Source organism: Cebus imitator, unplaced genomic scaffold (assembly GCF_001604975.1).
Source record: "Cebus imitator isolate Cc_AM_T3 unplaced genomic scaffold, Cebus_imitator-1.0 Scaffold334, whole genome shotgun sequence".
In the NCBI taxonomy this organism is placed as follows: Eukaryota; Metazoa; Chordata; class Mammalia; order Primates; family Cebidae; genus Cebus; species Cebus imitator.
The window spans coordinates 2539085-2558233 of record NW_016107649.1 but is presented as its reverse complement, the minus strand read 5'-3'; the positions used below and the strand labels follow the sequence as shown (position 1 = coordinate 2558233).

The 19149-nt window shown below is 37.0% G+C and overlaps 1 protein-coding gene across 1 annotated transcript in view; it reads right to left on the bottom strand.

The window, feature by feature from the left end:
- OPN5 (opsin 5) overlaps nt 1–5253 on the bottom strand; it is a 42210-nt gene extending 36957 nt beyond the window's left edge. Inside the window, exons 1-2 of the mRNA XM_017505169.1 lie at nt 5104–5253; nt 709–828 (exon numbers count right to left, since the gene is read on the bottom strand). Of these exons, the coding sequence (XP_017360658.1) occupies nt 709–828; nt 5104–5233 (250 nt within the window). The 5' untranslated portion in view covers nt 5234–5253. The remainder of the gene's footprint in view (nt 1–708; nt 829–5103) is intronic.
- Between the last annotated feature and the right edge of the window lie 13896 nt (nt 5254–19149).

Sequence of the window (19149 nt, the reverse complement as noted above, 5' to 3'; positions counted from 1 at the left end):
GCTCCTTTCTGTGTTGTTAGGGAAGCGAAAAAGAAACCAGTGTTTCTCAATTTTGTTCACACATTAACTTACCTGTAGATCCTCATTTTAAATATCCTGATACGCAGGTAACATTCTCAACCACTTAAATCAGAACTTCCGCAGATGATACTTTGTGAGTTGTATTTGAGGACCACTGAGCCAGAAGTTTCCTATGCTTGTGATTTATCACTATGCCATAATTACATATATCATCAACAGGGCACCTCTTTCCTCTTCCTATATTCACCTCTCAACTGTTTTCGACTGTCATTTACCCTTCAAGACCCCTCTGTTGATGTTTATTTTAATCAGACTTCATAACGGTTAGAGGGTTGTAAAGAAGCTTAAAATAGTGACCTGGAACTTGCCTCAAAATTTCTGATTTCTGAATCGTTTAGCCCACTACACTTTGAGACATCTAAGGTGTCATGTATAATTTCAAATCGTGTCTTCAGAATCTAACATGCCTGACACACAGCAAAGACTCAATAAGTATTAAGTGAATGATCCTGTCAGCCAGACAGCACCCCATTGACTTGCCACGTAACTCTAAAAGATGATTTGTGAAGCAAAGAGCAGAAGGAACTATGATGGGAAGCGATGTCGGGGTTGACATCTGAGCCAGTGAGTACTTCAGAATGGGGGGCACTTTAAACTCACAAAGAAAAAATAGCATGGTTGTGTTACCTGAAATCCCCAGATCACAGACCGCTAAATTGATAGTCATTATTTCAGCGGGCCTCAGCTTCTTCTTTCGTCTAGAAGACATATAAAGGACATATCCATTTCCAAATGTGGACAGAATCCCTACAAGGAAAAATAAAAATTCCCATCGTTAAAACTAGGACGTAGAGCACACTCAGATATGAAACACTTCTCAACTTCAAAAATGGACACCATAGATTTAGAGGGTAGTGAAAGGACTCTAAATAAAAAAATCTAAATTAAGAAGATGAAATAAACAGCATGAGTTGTGAGTGACAGGCCAATGGGGCGGAGTCAGGGATTATAAGACTGAACTTACCCAGAAAAAGGCATCGCTAACTTCCCAGTGAGGCTCAGGAAAGTGTGGGAATCCCAATGGTCAGTTCTTGTACTGGCCCCCAGGGTGGAGTACTTTCCTCAGCCATTTTTATAGATTATTGGCTTTATAGAACTCCCTCCCTCTGAGAAGTAGGGTTAAACCCTTAGCTCTTGACAAATTCTGAAGATGAAGCCAACCAAAGAAGTTGCCTTCAGTATCACTGTGAACTCCTAAGAGAGCACCAGTGTTCAGGAGAGGCAGAGGCCAGATACCACCGGCGTAACTCCCTTCAAGAAAATGGACATCTCCCAGGGACGTCCCAGGACTTTCACCTCTTCGGGAGACGTGGACACTGAGTGTCTGGCAGATAGGACAGCCTTCAGCTGCTACTGGACTAAATATCAAGGGTAAGTAGGTGACAGTCGAGAACCTGGCACTGTCCCTCCCACCAAGGGGAGAGAAAGTGACCCTCAACCCACGAACCTACCAACAATGCCATAAATGTGTTCCCACTTTTTAATATCCTTTTATTAATGACTAATTGGCTTTGGCATTACAATGAAACTGTTTGAAAGTTCTTACAAACCCAGTTTAAATCCAAAAAGACCCAATCCCTACTGACTTTATTTAAGAAAAGAATACACCTACTTCCATAGCTTAACATGTAGAGTAGATTTCTTCAGGAATTCTTGCTTCATAGTGTAGCTGTGTATAAATGAGAATCTGGTACAGCTGCCTTTAGTAGTAAGGAATAAGGAGAGTATTAACAGGAGAAACCCAGAGTTTTCTATTTTAATTTCTACTTCTCCACCACAATTCATTTGGGGGCAAAGAAAGAAATGTGTGATTCAGCTGATGGTGTGAAACCACCAGGAACTAACTGCATGGTGCTCAGGAAATTCTGACTCCCTGGAGTCAGTGCTGCTTAATGGTCCGTTAAAACCTCTTTAGCTTTCTTAAAGTGGAAGAGAAAAATAACAGAGATTATGGAGTTCTAGAGCAAACCAACTAAAATGAAACTTAGGTCTCATTCAAGGAAACCAGCTAGGACAGCCCATTGGGAAAGTAAAATGTGAAAACATGGCTTGAAAAATTATAAACTAAATGCCACCTACTTTGTATCCACAAAGATTAAGAACAAGTAGCATATACATTTGATACACAAGGCTGATTTAAACAACCTTCACCTGTCTATATATCTTTTGAGAATATTTGTTTCCTTCCTTTTCCTTCCTTAAATTTTCTTTACCAACCCTCCTTCATAAGGTTTTACCCAGTGGCCAAAGCATTATCAAAAAAATAGTCATCTCTATATTTTGGATGTAAACTATTCCCACAAGCAATATAAATAAGTTATAGATGAGTGTCAGGAGAAAACAAATTTATTCTCAATGTTAGTGAAAAGACAACCAGATTAAGAAGATAAAGACCAAAGTGGGGAGACTTTTAGATTATCAAATCTTATATCATTTATGGATACAAAAATATCATATATATTGACTGTTAATAAATGTAGTATTTACAATAGTGGTAAAGGTACAGGAGGTGGAAAATGGATTTGTAATTTATTTCTCCTGTATTTCAAACTCAGATTTACGTTGCTGTCTTTCAATTGTCTGTTAAGACTTCTAGTATTTAACAAAGCCCACCAAGAATGTTAATTCCACTGTGGCTCCTTAAAAGCAATCTGGGCACACACATCTTGCCCAGGCACGATGGCTCACACCTGTAATCCCAGCATTTTGGGAGGCCGAGGTGGGCAGTTCACTTGAGGCCAGGAGATGGAGACCAGCCTGGCCAACATGGCAAAACCCCGTCTCTACTAAAAGGTACAAAACTTAGCCATGCATGGGTGGTATGCACCTGTAGCCCCAGCTACACAGGAGGGTGAGGCATGAGAATCATTTGAACCTGGGAGGTGGAGGTTGCAGTGAGCTGAGATCGCACCACTACACTCCAACCTGGGTGACAAGGTGAGACTCTATCTCAAAAACTAAATAAATAAATAAATATAAATCCTGGCACATCTACACTATCCTATTCTAGGAGATTGAAAACCACACACACAGCAAAGCCCAAGAAGTGGGTCAAAGGTGAGTCCAAACCCCTACAGCAGACCCCTCTGCTCACCCTTCATGACTGTTCTCTAACATACCATTGGCTCCTCCTTCCAGCGCCCTGATCCTCCTGAAGCCCCCCCTTGTGTGGGGACTCTTTTTTAATCTATTTTTCTGGCTTCATCTCAGCAAACCCACTGGAATATGATTGTGGATTTTCCTTCCAACTCCATGTGCATCAGATGGGAAATCCTCCTGATTTCTCCACCCTGGTTGCCTCTCTTTCTGCAATCCTTCATGCTTAAGATTGGGAATGGACTGATACGCCTCTCTATTTTGTGAAGTCTGGAGAAATCTGTCAGGTTATTGATGTTACTTTTTAATTCATTCCTTGAAAGTGATGAAGCTATGCTAAATTCAATTGATAAGCTGCTGATTTTTCTGCCTGTCTGGTAGTGAAAAGTACTTAAGTTTAATCAAAATGAAATGTGGATTTTGCAGTGATAAGATAGTCTCTGTACCAGCAGAATGTTTGCCCATTTTATTCGCTGCTCTATTCCCAGCAACTTAAAACAGTGGCCAAGGGTGGGTGCACAATATATATTTATGTGGAAAAGAAATGAGGTCTCATTTATAAGAAACGATTTAAGCTAGTAAACACTAGCAACAATAAAGACAAGGACCCAGGGAATCACTGTACAGCAGAATTTGGTTGAATCACATGAATTCCTTTTGCCTCAAGCACTGACCATAGAGGGATATCAAGTACTTTCTAATGAGTTTTGCTAATTTCAGGAGGTTAAATGAAATTCTTAGCCAGTAATAAATAGATGAGAGAGGGAGAGAAAGAGAGAAAGGGAGGAAGGGAGGGAAGAAGGGTGAAAGAGAAAGATAGAAACAAAGAGAAAAAAGAGGGAGAGAGCAAGTTTGACCCAACATTTGAAAAAATTAAAGGCAAACAAACCTAAAGACATCACCCACCTTCGCACTGGTCACCCAAATTTAAAACAATGATTTTAAATTTAAGAAAAGTGTGGTGGTTAAATCCTAATTGTCTGGATTAGTGCTGTCCAATAGAAATGTAATGTAAGCCAGAAATGTGAGCCACATATGGATTATAAAATTTTCTGGTAGCCATTAAACAAAGCAAAAATTTACTGGCAAATTAATTTTAATAATATATTTTATTTAGCTTAACATACGCAAAATGTTGCACGTTCAGCATGTATTTAATTTTTAAAAATTATTAATGAGATATTTTGTACCACTTTTTCTCGTACTGAGCCTTCAGTATCTGGTGAGTATTTACACTACGGCCCCTTTCAATTTGGAAAAGCCACATGTGGCTACTGAATGAATGAGATCATGCAGTCTAGAAGCAGGTTCACCCCTTAGTCAATTATGCACAAAGCTCTTTTAACCCTGGACTTTCTTCCGTTTATCACCAATACATTTTTCAACTCTTACTTAGCTATGCTGTCATGATACAACTTTACTTTTAGGCGAAGTAAACTCACTATTTCTACCATTACTATAGCACTATAGCACAACTGAGTTTGCTCAGCTGTGAGAACAGGAGGCTGAACCAGATTATTTCTAAGACTCATTCTCAATCTAAAATCTTATGACTATATCAAAAACATTTTTAGAAAAGAAAAGCACTCTGTTTAAATAAAATATCATTATCATTAATTTCTGTATTCAGAAAGTAAATCTACTCCCAAAGTACCCAAAATGAAATACAATCTCAAGATACATAATTTTGCTGTAAGAGTTCTTTGGATTATCAATGGAATTTTATTCCTAATAATAATAATAATAAAGAGTCATTTCTAGGAAACATTTATTGAATGCCATAATGCCACTCCATCTTCTGCCTTCCCCCCTCTTCACCTCTACTAAAGTATCCACTTAAGTATTGAAATTCTTTTACAAAATTAACCCATCAGTCCATGAATTTTCTAAATGCAGCCTTTGTACAGAAGAATTAAGGAACCTTACCAATTATTGTCAGGTAAAAGCCAGCCACTAAATCCGCTTCCCAAGAAAGTTTGGAAGCAAAGGGATCCCCATCTCGAAGGTAGTGTGGCAGGCGCTCATCCTGAGGCAGCGAGGTGTGGTTTAATGCCATTCTGTGCTGGAACCGCAGGGTCTGAAAAGCAAATCAGAAGAGATCTCAGCAGGCTCGAATAAGCCAGCTTGAACCATTTCTTAATTCTGGCTCCTGTTTTTAAACGAAAAGCAAGTTTCCAGGGTCATGCATGATTCTCTAATAGCTGGTAAAATTTTTAACGGTTTTTCAATGATCCAGTTATGTCATTACTTAGTTATTCAGTTTGCAGATTATCCAACCCTTCATTTTCTCCTCTGTTTTCTCATGCTACCCTCTTTGAGCCACTTCTTAGCTCCCTTGGGTGGATAAAAGGTTGAAGGCCAAACTGTCCATTTTACTGTTTCTTAGCAATTTTTGTATAGGTCTGAGCAGGAAATGATATGTGCAGTGAGCGCGCGCGCACACACACACACACACACACACACACACAGTTATGTGTGTGTGTGTGTGTGTATATATATATATATACGTATATATATATATATATATATATAATTTGTCAGAGTATAGTATTTTTTAATTATCCATATTGCCCAGAAGAGCATTTCCATTGCACATTCAATGAGGTTTAGAGTTTTATAAGGAAAGAAATAGAATATTCAGTATAAAGGAACATGGACACTGCATTTATTGAAGCTAAGAACTAGGTGACTGTCAAAGTGATCTTGAAATTTGGAGCCATTTAGAAAGTATTCAAGCTGGGTTGTAGCTCACAGGCACATCCACAGGAAGGTTTGTTTCTCAAGTTTCCTAAAAGAGAAAGCAATTTCATTATTTCTAACTACTGCCCTAAATCTATATTTTCAATTTGCTTATTTATACTTTAGGATGAAATCTTGAGCAATGAGGAACTTCCCAAATATACAGGTCTTAGTACTGTTTCTTTCAAATTGGGGTTTTAAAAGGCTTACACGGTCTTTGATGGGCTCTCTGCAAAAATAAAAGTCATACAATATCCCTCATCCTAAAACTTGGAGTCGTGTGTTGTTCTTCAGATAAAGTGTACCGCTGATGTCATAACTTCTTTTCGAAGGGTCACTCCTTTGGCATGATTGTTACTATTTGTTTCAAAAGGGGAAGAAATACTAATGTGGCTGTTTCTCTCTTTTGAACTTGTGTATTTCAAATCTAACCAATAGATGTCACTGTTCAGCTCTCTAGGCAACAATCTGGGGCATTATATCAGACAGCAAATGGAACAGAGTTGTGGGCCTCACAGGTGGTGACAGGGTGATCGGGAAATATCTAACCATGTAATTCACATCTGCAAAAAACATGGATTTAACCCTTTTCTAACTGCCAATTTACAGCTTACAGAGGAAGGTTAGTGACCCTCTCAGTGGCCAGAAACTGAGAGGGTCACTAACAGGCTGAAACTACTGTCTGCTTCTACACAGTTTGAGGACAGTCATATGCTAATGTTCATTCCAAACCCTTCCCCCTGAGATTGTTAGAAAGCCCTAGGAGAAATCTTTGGCTGCCGCATCCCAAGACCTACCCCAAGTCGAAGTTTATCTTTACATTTCAAACTCCTGATTCCCCTTCGACTTCCCCTTCTTCTGGTAAACTTTCTCCTCCCCAAGGATTCCCTAGGCCCAACTTGCCTTCCAGTCCTGTTCTCCACCCTAGATTCAGAATCATAAGATGAGGGTTGGATTCCAGCTTTGACACCCACCCTCTGATCTTGAGCAAATTATTTAAACTCTCTGAACCACAACCACTTCATCTGTAAAATGGGCAGTCTCCTTCTTATCCATCATCATGCTTGTTGTAGGAGCAATAGGATATTGGATTCAAAAGCATATTATAGATGGGAGGGGGGTGTCCTCTCTATTTATTATGTGCTGAGATGCTTACTTTTCCCAAACTTGCCTATCCATCAAGACATAGCGATAGTATAACAGATTTGCTCAGGGTCCTATGCTGAATCAAGGTATGCCTGTGAGTATTCACTGAACATTTACTATAAACCCAGCATTATGAGGTAGGATAATAGAGGTTTACCATGTTATTAGACTTCAGGAGGATATCTATCATTACTATCATAACAAAATCCTGCTTTATTTTATTTTAGACAATTTTTTTTGAGACAGGGTCTCACTCTGTTGCCCAGGCTGGAGTGCAGTGGCGTGATCATTTTCTCACTACATCCTCAACCTCCTGGGCCCAGGTGAGCCTCTCGAATTAGCCTCCTGACTAGCTGGGACCACAGGTGCATGCCACAACACCTGGATAATTTATTATTATTATTATTTGCAGAGACAGTATCTCGCTATGTTGCCCATCATGATCTCAAACTCCTGTCCTGGGCTCAAGGGCCCCTCCCACTTTGGCCTCCCAAAGCTCTGGGATTACAAGTGTGACCACCGTACCTGGCCTAGACAATAATTTGTCAAGCAAGGAAATAATTCTGTTCTCTGAAGAATTAACTAGATTGTGTGTATAATATCAAGAATTGTCCTTCCTATATCTAGAAGTACCCACCTTTGCACAGCTTAAGACTCAATATGCTAATAATGAAAATTATAACATAAAACTTTGCTTGAGCCCTTAAGGGGCTTTAGTAAGCAACAAAAACTATAGAGAATGTTTTCAGTGAGAAAATGACATGAGCTAAGATTTGGAGGCAGAAATGAACATAAAGTGTAAAAGGGATGGAAGAAGAGTCATTCCATGGGAACAGAGTTCATGATGGCGAGAAATGGTAGCCATCTTGGCTTAGCAAATGGGATCTTGCTCTGCAGGGCCCTGCATGCCTGGCAGAAGAGTTGCTTTTGACATATCATATGTGGATTTATTTTTTTTCTGACACAGATCAAAATTACTGCTATTGTTTAAGTTTGGAAATATAATATTTGAGAGTGTTTCTAGTTCTTCAAAGACACAACTTAGACACAACTCTTCCTGAGGAACAGTGAGAGAAAGAGGCAAAGAATCCTAAATATATTGGTTATTTGGGAATTCTTTTTTTTTTTCACTCTTCTTTATATATTACAAACTCATTTTTCAGCTCCACACTTTACACATATTTTCCCCTCTATGTAATTTGTGTTTCCTTTCTTCTCAGTCTATCCAAATTCCACTTGACCTTCAATATTTTATCCAAAGTCTACATCCTTCAGAATATAAAACTGGCTGCTTGGATCGCTACTAAAATACTCCTAGGAGAAATTAACCCTGCTTAATTTACTTAATTCCTCCTCTGGTTTACCTACACATGCGTAAAATAACTTTCAGTTCATAAAGAAGTTAGAGGTACCAGTAGATAGGTATGGGATTATTATTTTATTAAGGTACCATTTCATCATTGATACACAATTATACTTTTTGCTAAAAACAGGCTATAGCAATGTAACCGTCAAAAATATTTTTGCAGAACACTATATTACTTAAATGCAACACATGGTCATGACTGTATTTGCTCAGAGATATGTTTTAGAGAATTTCTTTTTCAGTAGTGAATGTGCCTGAATTACTTCATTATGAAAATAAAATAGCCATTTTCTAATTTCTTCCCTTTTTTATCTCCTGTATTTGAAGACGGTGTACTGCTCATAGTGGATAGATACTGTCCTATCTACCTTCCCAGGTAATCAGGACCCTCAACACCACATCCCTCAGTTCCCTGGGATGGCATCCTGTGATCAAACCAATGATTCCCAACCAGCTTCATATCTTAATCTCTTATGTACTTATTTTTTATTTTTTATATATTGCTATTGTTGTATTTTGTGTTGTAGTTACTCTTTAGATGTTGTGGTCTGGGTACAACTTCCAGAGTCTATGATATTATTTCCAAGAGAAGCAAATAGTATTCAGTTTGTCAAATTTTGTAACCATGGAAGCTTTCCTTTCTTGCACAATATTCATGACACCAATGCTTGGGAAACAGCATATAGGGGTTGGAGGAAAGTATCCTGTTTAAAAGTGGAGGAGAAACTAAATGACTTGTAAAAATTTCTGCTGAATTTATGATTCTGTGAAAGATATAAATGGATCCTCTTGGAGTAAGTTGCATGTGATTATTCATGTTAGCATAATCCTTTAAGCCATAAAATATACTCTACTGCTCTCACATCTGCTAATCAATGGTCTTTTGGACCATGAATAAAGCTTCCTAAGACTGTTCTCATAACAGCTTATTACAGAAAAAGCTGAAAACATCTCCACTCTTCATTACCCATAAAAGTTTTAAATATCTTTTGAGTTACTAGATTTAGCCTTTTAAAATCCTTCATTGTTCCACAATACAAAATCAAAGAATATCTTGAGATGTAGTCAGAAGTCCTCATGTCCAAACTGAATGAACTTACAAAATAGGTGTAAGCAGATATGGAAAAGAGAATGGCACAGGTTCACCTCCTAACAGGAAATAAACAAAAGAGTCCAACTCTGTTCAACCCTATCTAGTCTTAAAATTATCTTCAAAAAATATTTAGCATAAATTTCACCTTGACTTGCTAAATTTTCTCTGGTTTAATGCAGGAAAGACCAAAAAGCATGGGCGGTGCGGAAAGCAACTTATGCAAAGTATCTTAAAATGTCCTTTCCAAAATGGTCTTCCCCACTGGCCAGAGCAGGCTTCTGAAACTTTTGCCATTTTTTGCCTAAAGCATTATCACCACAAAATTTCTTTCTAGAGATATATTATCTGAAAACATGATATTTGAATCTATCAGAATCCATGAAAAGTTTAACATAAAGTAGTTTCTGAAAATGGTTACTTGAAACCTAGCAGAAGCCAGCAGACCTGAAAATAGGTGTGAGATGGTGCAGAGGAGAAAATTGGAAACAAACGTCGAAGGCCAGGAAATGCCCAGGAGGTTAACAAAGAAGCACCCACAAACTTGAGAAAAGATGTTCAAGAAAGATGGGCAGATAATATCCAATATCTAGGGGTAAAATTTGCTCAGTGTTAAGCCTGATAAAATATAAGCAAGAAAACATAATTTATTAAAAATTCAGAAGTCCTTTAGCTGGTTTACATATGTCTTTATCAAGTGGGTGATTGCCCATTTCCACTACTGTCTAAAAGGATTACCCACAATAAGGCTACAGGAAAAAGGGTTTGTGGTCAGATTCATTTTTATACCAAATCGAGAAATTTGTGCCACCCCCTAGGCGGGTGTCTTATATAAGGGACCAACAATTCAGGACTAAGCTTCTTTCACTCAGCCCCAGTGGGTCAGCTGGCGTGGGCCATGATTGCGTGCAGGGACAATCACACTGAAGACCAGCAAATGGAGTTTTCCTCTGACTCCTTCTTCATTCTAGCCTCTCTCCTGTTTCCATCGACCTTAAGCTTTGACCTCCCCATTTGAGCATCACGTTGGTTTCAAGCATCTCCCCTTTCCTTTCCTACCAAACTCTTCTCTAAAAAAAATGAAATTGATAAATCTATTGACATGGCAAAATATTCATAACACATTTCATGGAAAAACACTGATTATCAGAGTTACGAAGCATTTTTAAGTGAAAGAAAGGTATAGAGAAAAATACCTAGAAATATATATGTCAAAGGATTAAAATATACTTTTTGTATGTATAGTGTTAACATAATTATGATGTGTAATGGTGTTAGGGGTAATTCTTTCTTTACTTTTTATTTGGAGAGTGAGGGTACTTGGTAAAACGGGCACTTTTTTAATTGTTTAAAAGTGGCATATTACCTTTGCAATATTGTCTGTATTTTTAATAAAGAATTTGTTACAAAGTATAACATTAGTGAAATTGCTACGCCCATCCATTTATTCATTCATATATTTATTTATCACAGATTACATGCAGGCCCCTACTCAGTCCATAAATTACTTCCCTTGGAAGTTTTCCATTAATGAGATGCTTTACAGAAGCTGAAATTGAAGGTTTTTCTGCAAAAGACCTGCTCACAGCCTTGAAATCTCCCCACACAGGTAGCAGCTCACGTCTGTGCTCTAAGCATGTGCTAGCACTGCCTTGGATGTGTGTCAGCCAGAGGTCACACCTTAAGGATTTTCTTCCCAGTAATTGTGTCTCTTCTTGCTCAGGGAGTGTTCTATAAATTCAATAAATTTAAGCCGTGCTCTTCATAATTATTTTTTTCCTGTGCCAGCACCTATAGGTGCTTAACATGGAATAGGCCATACTGATACCAATACTGATATGTCATAGATTAATTCTGTATTCCAGTGAAAAGGCTTGGATTATTTTTACATCTATTATATAAGGATATAGTGTTTTTCTTTTATACATGAAAAGAAAACCTGAAAGCATCTTGACATGCAAAGTAGCAATCAAGAATAATAGTTTGAGGTCTCAAATACCCCAATCCAGGTCTCCAGAGGGATAACCTTTATCTATTAGCTACTGCTAATGAGATCCTTGCCTTCTCTCCGGGGGAAATGTTCACAGCTACAAAGAAACTAGTGGTTAGCTGAGGTTTGCTGTCAAAGAGAAATGCACATACACTTTTCTGGCTTTTTCTGCCACGGTTCAATACGATGCTAGAGAAGAAACTAAAAGAGTAGTATTTTTTGCAACACACTTAACTAAAAATATGGCAGAAAACATGGGAAAGAAGGGTGGGAGAAAGGAAGGGAAAAAGGAAGGAAAGGATTTTTTTTCTACAGAACCAAGACAGCAAAAGAGCAATCAATTCAATTCAATATCTTGTAAGCCATGTAAAAAGCAGGCGCAGAGTTGTCTGTTGAGGATAATAACCTGCATGCCAATTTATTTCTAACCAGTTCAACTTGAAACAAATTGACAAATCTAAGGGAATAGGAGAATTATAATAAATAGGCCTGCTCTAATATTTTCTTATATTGATATTTATTTTTTAAAGTGTCAGCTGTCATATAACGACTACTATTTTATCTAGCTTCTGAATGGTAAGTTTCAAATTAGTTTATCCCCACACTCTCTCCAACCCAAGTCTCTCAAGCAAAAGGGATGAGGTGTAAATTTCATATAACAATTACTATTGTAATTTCTGGCCCACGATACTTTTCTGTCTCAGAACAAGAGGCACTTCCTACTCAAGTACTAGGCAAGTTTGCCCACCTCCTGGCATGGTGTCTGTTCTTCTATTTTTCTCCCAGGGCACCTTGCCTACAACTAAGAGCCCTTCTTGGCAAAGCATCAAGTAACCCAGCCTTCTGCAGATAATGAAAGGGGCCACGTGATCTAAACATTGGCCTAAGAACATGCGGGAAACCGTAAACCCCTGAGATGAAATCGTAACCAGAGAACAGACCTGCAAATCCTTCTCAAGTTGGAAGCATCTTTGGACATAGTACTCATTGCAGACACTTTATCTCCTCCTCAGCCCTCAAGATTATAAAAAGAAACTTGGACAATAATAATAATAATTTTGAAAAAAAGGGCGATAAATCTCCTAATTTACATCTCAAATTCAAATACTCCAGCTCTGAGCTCCTAAATCCAAAGAGATCATGATAGCTATAATTTATCATTATCAAGTTGCCCTTAGTAATAATAATGGTCAAGATGAAACACATGCAGAATTTTTGGCAATAGGATTTCTTTATTCCTTCTGAAAAAAAAAAATATTCCAAACAAGTTTCCAAAAAAAACTGAGAGGAACAAATTGGCTAAACATCTGGGCAAAGAAACTCAGATTACTTCAGAAAGGATCAGAAACTGCAATTTTACAGATTCTCACTATTTTCCTGCTGGGTGCATTCCTTATTTTATTCCTCATGTGAAATTCTGCTTTTGAGAAGCCTTTTATATGCCTTAGTTGACAGATGTGGGCCTACATCCAACAGGAGGAAAAAAATCCAATTAACTTCATTAATTACACCATGGTTTTCAGAATAAAGGCTCAGACAGAACAGCTTTAACTTGCTCCTCATTCTCACAATGGCAAAGAAAAAGAGAGGGAAATATTCCCTGAAAATGAATTAAGAATCATTGTTTCTTTGTCCCGTGAATCATGCGTAGGCTATCCTCATAATTCCTTGTAATTAAGCATTCAATTCAAAGTCCTACTTCCCAGAGAGGAAATCTTAGAAATTCTTGTTTCTTAGTTTAGCCCCTTGCTAAAACTCACCAATTTAAGGGCCTGCCAGGGGAAGTCTCTTTCCCTGGTCTTCTGGATGGGTTTGCTCCGGTCTTGCTGCGTCTTCCTATTGGTTCCTTCTAGAGCAATATTCTAGTTACTTTTTGCTTCGGCTGATTTTGAACATTATCAAGTGAAAGGTATTCATTTTCTAGACTTTCCTGCTCTCTCCACCCCTTTGCAGAAAGGACCAATCATATCTTTGGAAAAAGCAATCTCATCTTATTGAATTATGAGGAGAGATGCAATTTTTGGAAGCTTCACTTATCGGTGATTAAAAAACCAGCAGCAGCAATTTGGCCCTTATATTGATCAGAAACAAGAATAATGTTGTCTGCTGACTGTACTTTAAGACACTGTATGCTTGCTTTTTTTCTTTTCAAATTTAAAAGTCTCAGATTAATCTTTAAATAATTAAGAATTAAATCCTAAAGCCTTTATTATTTATTTCTGATCTTAGGATATTTTTTAATCAAGACATACTATCTTTAATTACCTATTATAACTGCTTCAGAAATGACTAAAATAGAAAAAAGAAAACTCACACATAATTTTTTTTTAAACATAAAAATTAACATTTGTCCTAGCCTGGTTTACAACCCTAAAGGTTTGTCAGGATTGAAAATGTGGTTTCTGTTGTTTGGCATTAAGCCAGAGTCACATGCTGTCGTGTCCAGCATTGAATGACGTTGAATCCTTGTCACTGGCACTGTGCTTAGGGTTTTACAGGCATTGTTTCATTTCAGCTTCACAACAACAATGCCGTGAAGTAAGTTATCATTATTATTGCTGGTTTATTAAGTCACACCCAGTAATTGTACATTTCATGGGGTACTTAGTGATGTTTCAATACACGTAATGTACAGCGATCAGATCAGAGTAATTAGCATATCCAGCATCTCAAACATGTGTTATTTATTTGTGTTGTGAATGTTTGCAACCATAAAGAAAATTAGTGATCAGGAGAGGTTGACTGTCAAACAGAAATGCACATACACTTTTATTAGGTTTAGAGAGGTTAAGTTAGCTTGCACAAGGTCACACTATTTAGCTCCTACTACTATTTCATTATATATTTGTTGACTACATCAATGAACAAGACCTTAATCAACACGTAGCATTACTTCAAATAATGACATTCATGGAGAAAAGAGGAAACATTATATTTATGTTAGAGAAAAAATGTAATGAGTCAATAAACACAATTACTTTAGGAAAGGCTCCTAAAAGATAAGATTATTTCAGAACAGCCCCACAAAAAACATTCCTAGCTTTTCCAATATAATCTCAGTTTTGACTATCCTATCCCACCAACAGTAGAATTGTGCTTTTCAGGTCACATGATCCCCCAGTTTTTGAAAGTCTCACTATAAGTCATACCTCAGCTCATCTCCCATTCATACTCTTCCCCTCCAACTGTAATAGAAATAAGATAATGTTCTTTCAAAACTTTCAATCTGGAGAACAGATTTATCTTTCTTGAAAGTTATGTGATTTCTTTATTTAAAAAAAAAAAGTTCAAAAATTACTGTTCTCAAAAAAAAGTTGCTTAAATGAGAAAAGTAAAAGCTGCTTAAATAATTGGGGTAGGGGGCGGAGTCAGGAGGAAACAGAGCAAAGAACATTGCCTTCTTTAACTTGCCGGTGGATTCTCTACTGATGTCCAGCCAGACCTGTGTATGAATATGTGCTTGCCATAAAATTATATCTCTGACTGTGGCCTTAGCAGACCCAAGTGCCAGAATGAATTATACTACTTACTAAGTAAATAATTTTACCCCAAGGTCATTGACATTTTCAACTCCAGTGAACTTTATTTCAACAATTCTCTTCTATGGCCATGTCCTGTCTTGTACATAACCTTGCACTGCACCACCTATGAAACAATAAATTCTGATTATCACACCCACTGGCCACAATGTCCTATTCTTCCATGACACTCAAGTGCTATCATGCCTGAATCTCTGTTTTATCTTAATTGATCACCTCCTTTTATCTTCCATTTGCTTTCCCTTTTTATATATTAATATCTTGGAACCTCAAGGTATATTGCTTTAGTCAGTCACCGCAACAGCTTCGCAGATTTCTGATATCCTTAATTTCTTGCTAGACCTGCCCCACAAAACCCAACTTGAGAATTGTATTAGTCTGTTCTCACATTGCTGTAAAGAATGACCTGAGACTGGTTAATTTATAAAGAGAAGAAGTTTGATTGACTCACAGTTCTGCAAGTTGTACAGGAAGCATGGCTGGGAAGGCCTCAGGAAATTTACAAACATGGTCATGTATATATACACACATATATACATATATGTGCATATATATATATACATGTATATACATGCCATGTTTGTAAATACATACATATGAGGTTTTGCCTCATCTCTGCCAAATTTTATATTTATACTATATACATATACATATATGTGTATGTGTATATGTATACAGGATATGTATATGTATACATATGTATATGTATGCCTAGATTTAAATAGTATATATAAAATATGCTATGTATATATACATATACGTATGTATACATATATTATATATATAAAATTTGGTAGAGATGAGGTTTTGCCATGTTACCCAGGCTGGGCTCAACCCATCCACCTGCCTTGGCCTACCAAAGTGCTGGGATTACATATGTATGTGTGTGTGTATGTGTGTATATATATATATATATATATATGTATATATTTGTGTGTATATACACACATATATGAATATATAATATATGTATATATAGTATGTAATTATATATCATAATATAATATTATATATATATATAAATTAGCTTGGTATGGTGGCACACACCTGTAATCTCAGCTACGTGGGAGACTGAGGTGGGAGGATTGCTTGAGTCTAGGAGGTCAAGTCTGTAGTGAGCCCTGTTCACCTGCCACTGCACTCTAGCCTGGGTGACAGAGAAGGATCCTGTCTCAGAAAAAAAAAAAAGGAAAGAAATCAATGTATCCACTGTGAGCCAGAAAATCTGGTGGGTGCTGAGGATACAACAGTAAAAATACAAACACAAAATTTATTTAACTACAATTAAGTACCTACCAATAAGCCATTAACAGAAAATAAAAATGTCTCTAAATGTGGTGGCAGCAAATACCTATTTTAAAGATGAACACAAGGCCAAGGCCCTGAGTTATCTCTTCTGCAAGAGGAAAGGATTTGTCATTCTAATTCATTTTGCGCATCAGCTTTCCTTGCGGAGACTGAGTTAGGAGCTCCATTTCTCAACCATAGTGAAAGAGAAATAATCTCACCCAGCTGTGCAAAACTGCCTGCACTGAGTCACACCAGCCCCAGATTCTAATCCTGGGTGCTTACTCTGACTGCCTAAACACAGGGAATGAGGAAACCTCTTTGTTAAGGATCTAAGTATCTTTATAAATGCTTCAAAGCCAGTATTGCTTCACTGTATTCAGCCTCCCTCTCCTTCATTAGCCTCTCTCCCATGATGTTTTGTTCACCTACTTAGAAGTAATACTAATTGTACATTTTTGCAACTACTTATCATTTATGTCCAAATACCATGCAACATGTAAATGATTGTTGTCATGTTATTAAATGTATATCGTTAATCATTTATTAATGCATGCATTCATTCAACAATATCAATCAAGCACTTTTCTTAGTCCATGTCTGCTGCTATAACAGAATACCACAGGCTGAGTAATTTTTGAACAACAGTTTATTTGTCTCACGGTTCTGGAGGTGAGTAAGTCGATGATCAAGGAGTCACATCTGGTGAGGGACTTCTTGTTGTGTCATTACATGGCAGAAGATATCACGTAGCAAGGAATGGCAAAAGAGGGCAAGAGCGTGCAAGACAGAGAAAAAGAGATAATCAAACTTCCATGATAACTAACCCCCTTCCACAATGATAGCATTAATCCACTCATGAGAGTGGAGCTCTCGGGGCCTAATACCCTCTTCAAGGTCTCACCTCTTTACACCATCACAATGGCAATTCCATTTCAACATGAGTATGGAGTTCAACATTCAAACCATAATAGCACCTGCAATGTACCTACCACTCAGAGAATGAACAAATGGACAGATAAATATGGGGCTAGGGTGATGGTATAGAATTATTGTTTTATTCAAAGTGGCCAGGGAAGGACTCACTATGAAAGTGACATTGGAGCAGAATATGAAGAAATTGAGAGGGCAAGCCTGAAAGATATTTGGGATATGAAACTTCCAGGTGGAGAAAGGAGCAAAAATAATAAAAATTTTAAAAATAGTTAGCTATGATAAAACTTAAAGTTTGCACTAATTTCTTTATCAAATAATTTGTTATGGGGCAGTAAAGTTCAGAGCAATTCTTATATAGAGCTCAAAATGATTTAGATAAGTTCAAGTTTGTTCCCAGCCAACACAAAGCAGCCCTTTGAAACTATGGACTGAGGGAGTATAGACACAGGCTAACATCCTGGGGGTTAAAAAACAACTAGGTATATTATTAGTTGCAGCTCAAGTGACATGTCCAGTATTTCAGTTTAGTTGATGCAGAGTATTTTTGCTTCCTGTATGGAAAGAAATTCATTGAAATTGATTTTTACAATGATTATTCCCTTATCTAAAAGAAGGAGCAATTCTTTTTCTTTTCTGATACTCACATTTATATGCAAAGGCCCAAGGAAGCAGCACTGACTTACAGTCGTATCCTCAAGTGTCACTGGTGGTAAATCAAAGTAACAGAGTAAGATTAAGAAAAAATGAATAGACAAGAAAATTCCTTTATCAAATCTGGAGCCCAAGGATTAACAAAGATCTTATAACAAAAAGCTATATTGAAAGATCAGAAGAAAAGCATCATAACTAATGATCTGAAGAATTTAGAAGAAAGAAGAGATAAAAGTAACAAATTCTTACTCTTTTTTTTTTTCCATGAAGAATGACATGCTATGAAGTCTCATTGTTCGGGACCTCAGCAACGTCAGCCTTAAGACCTTGCCTACTGGTTACAATGCTGGCATGGAGCTCTTCTACTTCCTTCATTCAACAAATGTGTACTGAGTACCTTGTGCCTATGTTTCCAATGCTGTGCTTGGCCCTGAGAACACAATCGTTGAGCAAAAGACATGGTCTACATCCTAATTAATTAGTTAATTTTTCTGTCAGGCAGAAAAGACACACATTTAAAAAGCAGTTGTAAGTTTTACAAAGGAGAAGTTCAGGATTATGTGGGAACATAGAAAGGGGAACGTATATTAATGAATAAATGGATTTTTAAAATGTAGTTCACATCCACAAGGGAATACTCTTCAGCCTTAAAAAAGAAGAAAATTCTGTCATTTGAGACAACATGGATAAACCTAGAAGACATTATATTAAGTGGAATAAGACAGACATAGAAAGAAAACTGCAGAATGATCTCACTTATATGTGGAATCTAAAAAATTTGATCTCATAGAAGTAGAGACTAGAATGTTGGTTACCAGAGGTTAGGAGCAGGGGAGTTGGGGAGATGTTAGTCAAAAAATTTAAAATTTCGATTAGGCAGGAGAAATAAGTTCAAGGTATTTATTGAATAGTGTGGCACCTATATTTAATAACAATGCTTTGTGTTCTTGAAAATTGCTAATGGAATAGATTTTAAGTGTTCTCACCACAAAAAAAAAATGTGAGGATAGTACACATGTTGATTAGCTAAATTTAGCCAGTGCACAATGTATACATATTTCAAAATGACATGATGTACACAAGTATTTAAAATTTTTGTCAATTACAACATTTTTAATAAATTAATTTTTAAGAAAATAAAGGGAAAGAAACCTAGACTATATATATATATATATATTATAGAGAAAGATACTATATAATATATATATATATTTACATATATATATAT